The 12,308-nt window shown below is 44.0% G+C and overlaps 1 protein-coding gene across 1 annotated transcript in view; it reads left to right on the forward strand.

Moving 5' to 3' along the window:
* Positions 1 to 12,308, forward strand: part of nf1a (neurofibromin 1a) — a 161,692-nt gene that overhangs the window by 32,421 nt on the left and 116,963 nt on the right. The window contains 5 exon segments of the mRNA XM_051958253.1: positions 1,244 to 1,381; positions 2,098 to 2,211; positions 2,673 to 2,752; positions 6,680 to 6,803; positions 7,124 to 7,370. Of these exon segments, the coding sequence (XP_051814213.1) occupies positions 1,244 to 1,381; positions 2,098 to 2,211; positions 2,673 to 2,752; positions 6,680 to 6,803; positions 7,124 to 7,370 (703 nt within the window).

Genomic DNA, 12,308 nt, shown 5'->3' on the forward strand with positions numbered 1-12,308 from the left:
CAGTACTTTGTTGATAATGAAAAGATCTTACATGAAAGCTTGGACCTACATGCAGATCTCGATGGGCAGGCACGACTCGGCACAACACCGGCACTTCATGGCTAATGAAGCAAGAACGAGAAGAAGCTAGAGCTGGAAGACGCTCCGGCGTCATTAAAATCAACCGTTTACGATCACTTCGGTTTCCCAGTGAAGTACGAAAAAATAGAAGAACGAGTGGACAAGACGAAAGCCGTATGCCGACACTGTGAACATCCAGCAACACATCAAACTTAGACACACATTAGAAAAAGCAGCATCCAAGCGTAACTATCCCCGCTGCTTGGAAAAAAAGCGAACTGTACAAACGGTGCTCTCAACATTATTTCATCAAATCCTGCCTAGCAATTCAGAATGGGCTAAAGCGATAACCAAGGCCATACTCTGTTGTTGAGAACCGAGGTTTTAAACAGATGTAGGTCAGCTTACATTAACTTTACATTATTACTCTTTGCTATAGATAAATGACTACATTGTGTATTTTTTTTAGCCTACTAGTAGATTTGTGCTGGTAAACGAGAGCCAAACTCCATAGTATTGTTTTTTTGTTTTTTTTTGAAAAAGCAATTACTTTAAAATATATTTCCTATTATAGGTGATAGAGCCCCGTTATGAAGTTCCTTCTCATCCACACTTCAGTCAGAAAGTCATACCAGCTCTGATATCAGCAGTTTTTTTTTCATTTTTCCCCTTAACTGAGAACTGAATCGAACCGTGATTTTTGTGTACCGTTGTGTGTGTGTGTGTGTGTGTGTGTGTGTGTGTGTGTGTACATATATATATATATATATATATATATATATATATATATGTACACACACACACACACAACGGTACACAAAAATCACGGTTCGATTCAGTTCTCAGTTAAGGGGAAAAATGAATATATATACATACACACACACACTGTGTGTGTGTGTGTATATGTATATATATATATATATATGTACACACACACACACACACACACACACACATACACATATATATATATATATATAGTGTACAGTACACCATCTAACAAGGTCTTAATTTATCAATCAGCATCAAACTGAGACAGTGAACTAATTTTACCTTTTTCATCTGACGTAATTCAGAGTCTATAATTAACCTGTTTGTTACAATGTTTTATGGATGTTATAATGCAATTTTAAGGCAGAGAACCTAAGCAGTGTCTTCCCTGTTGGCTTCTGCCCTCCTGCAGAGTCTGACATTTATAGGAAAGAAGACCACCAGCCTTAAGTTCAAAGAGAAAACCACAGACCTGGACACTCGAAGTTACAAGTGCCTCCTTCTTGCTCTGGTTAAACTCATCCACGCAGACCCCAAACTCATGTTGCATGTGAGTCCACACAACATTCAATTCAATTCAATTCAATTTTATTTATATAGCGTCAATTACAGTCAAATTGTCTCAAGACGCTTTACAGAACCCGTATGCCTGACCCCCAGAGCAAGCCCAAAGGCGACAGTGGCAAGGAAAACACCCTTTTAACAGGGAAGAAACCTCGAGCAGAACCCGGCTCTATATAGGGAGGACCCTTCAGCCTGCTGGCCGGGCGGGTTGAGAGGGACAGAAGAGGGCAAGGGGGAGGGATGGGAAAGCAAGGAAAAAACAACACACATTTGGATACATGTATGACAAGATATGTGACACAAACAAAGTATAAGCTAACATTGAAAACTGACTCATAGTTTACTCTTATGATGTATGGCTTTGGCATTAAACATACTCCATATATAGCTAGCAGTAAAATTCAAACAGTATGTAAGTTAGCATAACAAGTATAGTGAAGGCGATGCAGAGTTGACTGGGAACATTGTTGTCTCTATGGCTAAGCAGCTAGAAACAACTTTCATTTCGTTTTCTCTGAAATGAAGATGCATTTTTGCAGTCAGTACTTTTCTTGTATTCAGTTACTAATGGCATTTTTACTTCATGTTATTGTTCAATAATTTTATCATTTTTTTAATCACTGGAACAAAAAAATCCTTTTTGAACTCGAAGATGTTACTGTTTGCTCATAATTGTTACTGGAGTTTGTGATTTTGTTTTAGAATCCAGTGAAGCAAGCTCCGGAGATGCAGAGCAGCACAGCAGAGCTCATCACTGGCCTGGTGCAGCTAGTGCCTCTAACCAACACCACCCAGCTCTCACAAGAAGCCATGGAGGTCAGAGAGCAAACGCACTGCTTACTAAATGCTTCTTATTTCCATTTTGCCGTTTAGAAGATTTTTTTTTTGTTATGAGCTTCTTCTTAAAGCAAACAAAGCAAATTATTTTGTAGAATTAAGGAGAATTAATGACATTTAGTATTAAATTCCTGTGAAGTTGCTGGAGTGGGAGTGGTTTCCTACAGATGTTTCAAAATAAAAGCCAATCAGTAAGATGAGTAATTTTTCCTTTTAATTTGCTGGAATACTTTTAATTTGACACATCTAAACAACACGTTTGAGTCTTATTTGTTGAAAAATTTGATGGACGCAGCTGGAAATACTTTTGAAAGAAAAGGATATTTGTGTTGTGGTGAATATAATTTACACAGCTCCCACTTCATGAGTACATGTACATGATGATAAATGTATCTTTCTCTTTCTCTACCTACACTGCCTTCTGTCCTGTTGGTCCCCAGGCTCTGTTAGTTCTGCACCAGCCAGAGACCATAGAGCTTTGGAATCCTGATGCCCCCATAGAGACGTTTTGGGACATCAGGTACTCGACAGCCTTCTCATCTTTCCATAAAAAAAAGAAGATTGAATAAGATAAGATAAGATAGACTTTATTAATCTCACAAAGGAGAAGTTTAACATTACAGGGCTCTTAGAAACAAAAAACAGAGGAGTGCAAAAGTCACGAAAGTGCAAGAACAAGATAATAAATATTGCACATAATAACAACTACACAGTAGTGTTATACAGTCTGATGGCAGTGGGGATGAAGGACCTGCGGTAGCGCTCCTTCTTGCACTGAGGGTGTCTGAGTCTTGTGCTTAAGGAGCTGCTCAGCTCCACTACAGTCCGGTGCAGTGGGTGGGAGCTGTTGTCCATGATGGATGAGAGCTTGGTCAACATCCTCCTCTCACCCACATCCATCACAGAGTCCAGTGGGCAGCCCAGGACAGAGCTGGCCCTCTTGGTCAGCTTGTTCAGTCTCTTCATGTCCCGCTCTGTGCTGCCCGGGGTCCAGCAGACAACAGCGTAGAGGAAAGCAGAGGCTACCACAGTGTCGTAGAAAGTCCTTAGTAGAGGTCTGCACACTCCGAAGGACCTCAGCCTCCTCAGAAGGTGGAGGCGACTCTGGCCCTTCTTGTACAGAGCATCAGTGTTGTGGGACCAGTCCAGTTTATTGTTGAGGTGAACACCCAGGTACTTGAAACTGTCCACTGTTTCAATGTCCTGCCCCTGGATGTTCACTGGTGGATGTGGGTGTGTCCTTCTCCTGAAGTCGACCACCATCTCCTTCGTCTTACTGGTGTTGAGGCGCAGATGGTTGCGCTCACACCAGTCCACAAAGTCCATGATGACCGACCGATACTCCAGCTCGTTCCCCTCAGACACACGGTCCACAATGGCGGAGTCATCGGAGAACTTCTGGAGATGGCAGCTGTCCGTGTTGTAGGTGAAGTCCGAGGTGTAGATGGTGAAGAGGAAGGGCGAGAGGACGGTGCCCTGGGGCGCCCCCGTGCTGCAGACTACCACCTCTGACTCACAGCCGCGCAGCCGCACGTACTGTGGACGGTCAGTGAGGTAGTCAGTGGTCCAGGCAGCGAGATGTCCATCCACTCCCGCGTCCACCAGCTTCCCCCGCAGCAGCGCCGGCCTGATGGTGTTGAAGGCACTGGAGAAGTCAAAGAACATGACTCTGACAGTGCTGCCGGCGCTCTCCAGGTGAGTGAGCGCTCGCTGCAGCAGGTAGATGACAGCGTCTTCTACCCCCATGTTGGGCCTGTAGGCAAACTGCAGCGGGTCCAGGTCGGAGCTCACCACTGAGCGGAGGTAGTGGAGAAGGAGCCTCTCCATGGTCTTCATGAGGTGGGAGGTGAGGGCGACAGGTCTGTAGTGGGCCAGTTCCTTGGCGTGAGCTGTTTTAGGGACTGGGACCACACAGGAGGTTTTCCACAGGACGGGGACCCTCTCCAGGCTGAGGCTCAGGTTGTAGAGGTGGCAGAGGACCTCACAGAGCTGGTCTGCGCAGGTCCTCAGCAGCCTGGGACTGATGCCGTCTGGTCCAGCAGATTTCCTCTGCTTCAGTCGCCTCAGCTCTCTCCTCACCTGGTCCGGTGTGAAGGAGAGGGGGGAGTGAGGGGGGGAGTGAGGTGGGCTGCAGGGGGTGGGAGTAGTCCGTGAGGGTGAGTTGGGGGCCGGTGAAGGTGTCGCAGGAAGGGGAGAGTCTGCTGGGCTGGGGATGTGTGAAGAGGGGGGAGCAGGAAAGGGGGCAGAGGGGGTGGGGGAGAGTCAAATCTGTTAAAGTAACAGTTCAGCTCGTCCGCCCTGCGCTGGTCTCCATCAGCTGTCCCTCTGGCACTCTGTCCATGTCCAGAAATGTTCTTAAGTCCTCTCCACACGTCCCGCGCGTTGTTCTGAACCAGCTTCTCCTCCAGCCTCTTCCCATAGTCCTTCTTGGCCCTTCTGATCCGCCACTGGAGCTCACGCTGCACTCTCTTCTGCTCCTCTCTGTCCCCTGAGATGAAAGCCCGTTTCTTCTGGTTCAGGAGGGCTTTGAGCTCAGGGGTGACCCAGGGGTGGTTGTTGGAGAAGCACCGTATCGTCCGAGTTGGCACAGTGCTGTCCACGCAGAAGTTGATGTAATCTGTGATGCAATGCGTGAGGCCATCGATGTCGTCTCCATGAGGACTGTAGAGCACGCTCCAGTCTGTGGTCTGGAAACAGTCTCCGAGTCTCTCACTGGCCTCATCTGTCCATGCCTTCACAGTTCTCTTCTGCACAGGTCCTCTTCTCGCCTTGGGTGTGTAGTGGGGGAGCAGATGAACCAGGTTGTGGTCCGAGCGGCCCAGTGGGGGGAGGGGGGCAGCGGTGTAGGCGCCTTTCACATTCACATACAGTAAGTCCAGTGTCTTCTCGCCCCGCGTGTGACACGTGACATACTGTGTGAAAGTTGGGAGAAAGGCAGAGAGGGAGGCATGGTTGAAGTCTCCACTGATCAGGACAAGCGCCCGGGGATGGCGGCCCTGGGCTTCGCTCACGGCGCTGTGGAGTCTTTCACACGCTGTCCCTGCATGAGCTGATGGTGGGATGTATACGCAAAACACAATCACGTGCGAGAACTCCCTCGGTAGATAATACGGCCGCAGCGCCACCGTAAGCATCTCCAAGTCCCGCATGCACAGCTGTTCCTTCACATGCACGTTTGCTGGGTTACACCACCGCTCATTCACGTATCTAATCCACAGCCATACCCACATGGACCCACAGCATTATGCTGTGACTAGACAGTTTAAAATTTTTGACATTAGTCTGCACATTATGTTTAAAGAAAAGCTTTTGAGATTCAAACCAGGAAGCTTCCTACACTCAATGCAAGAAAGCACGATGTATATAAGTCCCTCTGCTCTAAGCTGTTCATGCCTACACTGAAGAGTCTACAACAAAGATGGTGAAAAAAGTCACACCAGCTGATCTGAAGACATTGCAGGTAGTGAGGTCTTTAATTCTGATTTAATTTTGTGTCACAATATGGACTTGGTGTGAGACATTTTACAAACTGTGTTCAACAGACTTTATAGGTGGTGTCAAACTGAACAGTGTAGTCTTGGCAGCTCATGAGCTCAGTGTTAAACACAGTTAACTTGCTGGTTTGTGTTTGTAAGAATAATCAGATGCCATCAGAAGACATATGGCATCACAATTTATATACTATGAACATTAACCCTTTGCGCTTCAGTGCGTAGTAGGTGTACCGCCGGCGGTACACTTACTAATTTGCATAGGAATTTCAAGAATGTCCAACGGCTGCAAACGCGATTATACAAACACTATACGCTGATGGAAAGCTTAGATTCTCATGAATCCGCCGGTATAAACCACTTTCAGATGCGATTACCACAGCGGGTGAGAAAAACACATTTGTCCGACAAAAACGAATATTCATCCATCCGTTCTCTATACACGGCTTCAACGCACACAGCGCGACTCACATTTCCGGGTTCATTATTACACACAGAAAAAAAGATTCCACAAAAAACGGCCATAATCCAACCTTTTACATCCAGACGACACAAGCCAGTAAACTATTTTGTCCAAAACATGTCCTGAAGTCGGTATAAAATCCACGAATCGGTCGTTTTTCAAGGAAATGCACCTTGCGATGTGCGTCCAATATTCCCCGTATTTTTCGTAATTTTTTTATTTAAAAATAGAATATTAGCGATTTTTTTGTACTGAAAACGGCTGGAATTGACTGCAGCTTAAAGGGTTAAGCATTGCTCTCTGTGTGAATAGTGAAGCAGTAAAAACAACCATATTCATCAGAATGTTTTTTTTAGTTTTGCTTAATGGTAAGCATTGCATTTCAAGTGTTTAACACAATAAATGCCATCATTGTGTGAAAAAACTGAAAATGTTTGATGTCTGATGTTCTAAACTTATCAGACGTATCTCCTTTTTTTATTCTTTTTTTCAGTTCACAGGTGCTCTTTATAATCTGCCGCAAACTGATTGGCCAGCAAATGGTTAATGGGACAGAAGTTCTAAAATGGCTGAGGGAGATTCTCATCTGCAGGAACAAGTTTCTGCTCAAGAACAAGGTGCAGTCCTATTTCCTAACTGAAATAACAAGCCACTTTCTTAGTTTAAAAAAAAAGTCAAATGAAAGGCAGAGGTAATGACAGCCAAATCAACACCATGGCAACAAATGACGCAAGTGACTTTTAGGCTCGTTAGTGCATTTTGCACTTGTCTAGCTCTGAGCAGTTTAGTCCTGACAGAGTGTGTTTCACGATCTTAAGAATCAGACTTTTGTTTCAGAATTCATTTTCTGACTTACAATGGATCAGGATTTGATGTGGCGCTCTGTCTGTAGGAGAAACATTGTGTAATCTGCATTTTTGGCCCGTGGTTGTTCCAGGAGTGTGCCACTGTGGGTGGTGCCATCCCCATCTGCCGGCAGGCGCAGACAAAGCTGGAGGTGTGTCTCTACATGTTTCTGTGGAGCCCAGACACTGAGGCGGTGCTAGTGGCCATGTCCTGTTTCCGCCACCTCTGTGAGGAGGCTGACATCCGCAGTGCAAGTGATGAAGTGCCTGTTCAGACAATTCTGCCCAACTATGCCACCTTTAGTGAACTGGCCTCTGTCAGCAACATGATGGGAACAGGTCAGTACTATTAGAGACTTCTCATTTAGGTCTGGAGCTGTCTGTAATATTCTCAGATTAAAATGACCAATGTCAGCAGCAGAAGGTTAAATCAACTGCAGCTAAGTGATAATAATTAAATGACAACTCTGCTAAAACTTTAGTCTGCTACTTCTTGTCAGAGCACTAAGAGTCTGTGCACTGTCAGTGTGGAGAGTGGTGTGGCTACACCCGTTATCATTGTGCTGTAGGTGGGGAGCCCACTGGCCTATTTGTACAATTAATGAACACTTGATTTTTTTTTTTCAGAAATAATGTAATCTTCATTGCTCAGCAGTTGAAGGAATTTTTGTTGTAACTCGACATGCTACTAGAAGAGTGTATTACAAAATAACCAAGACACAAAAACCCTTTGTTCTGTGGAAAACACAATGATCAAAATTAGAGAACAACAATGACTGTAGCAGTGAGAAAGATTACAACTGCATTTTCTGAAGGTTACAGCAGTCAACAATTAGTAGAAAATGTACAGTCCGTTGTTTTGAATGACTTCCGCACATTTGCAGCCACAGGACATCACTAGTCTCACACACTGCTCTGGTGTGATTTTGGCCTACTCTTCTTCTTAGTAGTGAGGTTAATCACAAAAAATAGGCTTTTGACTTCAAGTATTGATGCAAAGGTCCCCTTTGGTATGGAAGTACCTTAGGGTCATACAAGTAAATTTATCCTAAGACACAAGTGAGATCACGCTTTGGCAGCCATTTTTAAAATGGCGAGATCAAAGTGTGATCTCACTTGTGTCTTAGAATAAATTTACTTGTGTGACCCTAAGGTACTTCCATACCAAAGGGGACCTTTGCATCATGACTTGAAGTTAAAAGTTGATTAACCTCCCTACTATCTAGTCTCTTCTGCAGTTCAGTGACTGTAGTGGGTTTCTTGGCCATGACTTTGTTGTCAAGGATTTTCCAGAGGTTCTGCAATGGGTATAGATCAGGACTGTGGGCTGGTCATTTCATTATTTCAGTGTTTTCAGTTTCAAGGAACAGATTTAACCCATTTGTTGTATGACGGGGGGCATTGTCCTGTATAGAAATTGCTGGTTGATCGGGTGATGAATGCAGGGAATGAACCACATGTTGTTGAAGAAGATTCTGATAAACATTTGCCTTGACGCTGCTATGTAGCTGTAGAAGAGGCCTGACTCCTGCAGCAGAAAACATTTTCCAAACCATGACACTTCCTCCTCCAACTTTCAGTTGCTTCTTTGCACACTTTGGGTTCAGTCTTTCCTTAGCTTGATGACGAACATAAAGTTTCCCATCAAACCCAAATAAATTCAACTTGTTTTCATCACTAGAGTGAACTTTGGACCAGTTCTCCTCTGTCCACACTACATGCTCCTCAACAAAAGTTTGTCTAGGCTTTTGATTCTTTCTGCTAATGGTCACTGCAGACCAGGGGCCTCAATTATTATATAAACCTTGTGTACGCACAAAACAGGGCTAGAAAGTGCGTATGCCACTTTCTACGCAAAGGTTATGATTTATAAAAACAAACTTGGCGTGAGAATGTGCGCACCAGTGCACCAACCTTGATGCTTGCTTACGCACTAAACAGGGCTAGAAAGTGGTGTACGCCACTTTCTACGCAAAGGTTGTGATTTATAAAAAACAAACTTGGCATGAGAATATGCGCACTGGTGCGCCAACTTCGATGCTTGCTTACGCACATTTTGGAGACAGAGGGAATGGCAGTGCTGGAGGGTGAAGTGGTAAATTGAAACCAGATCAATCTCAACCTTTATTGTCATCACATATTAGACTTGTAGAGCCGGATAATCATAAACCCTCATTGTTGTAGATGTTCCTATAGTGCGCCATTCGGCCTACGACTGTATTTGCAGAACTATGTTCATATATCAAACTTCCATCTTCAAATGATATAGAGCGGTGAATGGCACTGATTGATTACTAATTTGGAAAAGGCATGTGACAATTAGTCCAATTGCTGATCAAGCGGATAAATAGCGGGTGACAGCCGTGCGTAATGTGGCACAATTAATGTGCTGGCATTGCTGGAAGATCATGTTAATGGTAGGCTCAGAATGGAGAGAGTTTTAGGGACCACGGAGATTTCCTGGCCCATGATGATGACTTGCTAACAAGCCGATTTAGATTCCCTAGAGCAGTGCTCTTGGATCTATGTGCTGAACTGGGCCCTGTCTTAGACCGACCACCCGCCGAAACTACGCCATCCTGGTACAGACACAGGTGCTGACCACTCTGGGGTTTCTGGCGACCGGCTCCTTCCAGCGGAAATTGGCCGACAGGTATGTGTTTATATGAAGAATATATGAGATTACGTTTGTTGTCTAAATCCCGTTTGGGTCTGATATACAGTTACAGTGGTGGCCAAAACTTTAGATCAAAGTGCAAAACTGAATGTTATTTCATCAAACTATTCCATACATTCTTGACATATTTACTGTGAATTACCCATTCAAATTCACATTTATTAACACCACAATGCTGCCACCTCTAGAAGTACAACATGAGAGCATCAGATGGCGCAGTGTGCGTTAGGAGAAAGGCAGGAGAGGCTCTCAATCCAAGAAACTTGCGTGGCACAGTGAAACATAGAGGTGGCAGCATCATGGTGTGGGGTGCATGTCAGCAGGCAAGGTTGGTCGTATACATCGAGTTGAAGGCATCATGGAGACAGAGCAGAACATTCACATCTTGCAGAAGTCGATGCTACCGAGTATGAAGAAGCTATTAGGGCATCAGCGAGACATTTTCCAGCATAACAACCCGAAGCATTCGGCAAAAGACCAGGTAGTGGCTGAACAAGAAGAAGTTTAAAGTTTTGGAGTGGCAACCACAGTCTCCAGACTTGAAACCCATTGAAAACCTGTGGGAAATCCTTAATTACTATCGGGACAAGTCCACTCATAAAAAATTAAGAGGAGCTGTGGGAAGACTGTCAGTCAACCTAGTCAAAAATTACTGGAGACATCTGCGGAAAAACTGGTAGAGTCCATGCCTCGCAGGCTGCAAGAAGTCATCAAGCAGAAGGGATACTCTACAAAATATTGACATGACTATATTATTGGTAGTTGTTAAATAAAAATGTGGTTTGAGCTCAATTTAGGACCAAATTTCTTTACATATTGAAGCACAACAAAACTGTCATAAGTTTAGACCACCTGGAATTTAGAAAACATTTTCTTTCTCTTTAGTTATGTGTAAAAAAAATTCAATTATGATGTTAATGAATGTGAATTTGAATGGGTAATTCACAGTAAATATGTCAAGATTGTATGGAATAGTTTGATGCAATAACATTCAGTTTTACACTTTGGTCTGAAGTTTTGGCCACCATTGCACATGGTGTCCTTTAGGTCTGGGATATCACAACCATCCCTCAGCGCAATAATGCCAGCTGCTTTGGATGGCATTATAAACATGACCAGTCAATACATCAGGTTTCCTTACACTGTGGGTGAATAGGCCAACAGGAAACGGCAATTTGCAGCGATGTCCAGTTTCCCAAATGTAATCGGCGTAACTGACTGCACTCATGCTGCTGTAAGGGCTCCGAGTGAAGATGAATTTGTCTATGTGAACCGAAAAAATGTACATTCAGTCAGTGTACAAATTATTTGTGCATCGGACATGATCATAACAAATTTAGTGGCAGGGTGGCCTGGGTCAACACGATTCATTCATCCTGACGCACAGTAGTGTGTGGAAAAGACTGCAGGCTGGCGCTGCGTAAAACGCAGTGGATCAGCAGCTTATTTATATGCAGATACATTCTTGAGTTGCTTTGCATGACCATTCATGGTAAAATGTGGGTGTGTTGTGAGCGGGATGTGAGGTGGATCCACCTGCCGCAATCTTCCAGTTGGTGTGTGATTTATAAAGAAATTGCGTGCAGCTGTGCGTACGCACAGTTATAAATCAGCTGTGAAGGGTTGTACGCCCATTTCAGATTTTCGGAGTACGCAACTTTTAGTATGGATCCTACGCAAATGTTTTATAATAAGGCCCCAGGTTTGGTCACCCACAAGAGTGGGCCTTTCAGTCCAAATGCTCTCAAACGTCGAGACAATGTAACGCGGAGACAGATCATTACCCTGTTCAGCACTGAACTGGTGAGCAGTTTCCAGCTGCAATATTGAATCTTGCTTGTTGAGGGTCCTCCGCATTATCATATCCTCTCTTGTGTTTGTCTGGGACTTGAATGAATTTGTGACGTTTGTCGAGATGCGGTATTCCAAAAATCACAGATTTGGAACGAGCAGTTTCTCTTGCAATAGCTGACACGGTCGTTCCTTTGGCCTTCATCTGCACAACCTGCTGCTGGAGGGTTTCAGTCACTTTAGAATGGCTCACCATCTTGCAGAGTCAGTGAAAACTGGAAAGTTTAGGCTGCCAGTTAAGTGGGGTTTGTCAGATAATTCAGGAAGTTAGCACCAGGTGCCAGAATTAACACCGTTAACTTGGAGGTATCTGAATGTGTCCTCTAATTTTGATCTGTGTTCTTTTTCTAATATCTTTAGTTTTTTTAATATTGTTCTTCAGAATATATGTGTCTCATGAAATATGCATTAAAATATCGCTCTTTTGCTCCTGTTTGGATAATTTCAAATAAGACTGACTTTGACATTTAGGAAATTGTAGGTTGTTCTCTAATTTTGATCACCTGTGTATTTATTTAAACCAGTCACAGGGTGGTGAAAGTTTTGCGTGCATGAAGACGAGAACTGTCATCAAAATGGTTAAGTCATCAAAAGAACCAAATAGTTCAGACTTTCTGTGTAATCCAATTCTTCATCAAACTTTTCAGTGTGTAGTTGCTTGTCAAAGGTTGTTGTTTCTTATAGAGAGTGCATTGGTCTACATTTGGTGTGTCGATCCAGCATTAATGAGATAGTGGTGGGGTATCAGC

The sequence above is a fragment of the Acanthochromis polyacanthus genome, chromosome 13 (genome assembly GCF_021347895.1).
Source record: "Acanthochromis polyacanthus isolate Apoly-LR-REF ecotype Palm Island chromosome 13, KAUST_Apoly_ChrSc, whole genome shotgun sequence".
Classification (NCBI taxonomy): domain Eukaryota; kingdom Metazoa; phylum Chordata; class Actinopteri; family Pomacentridae; genus Acanthochromis; species Acanthochromis polyacanthus.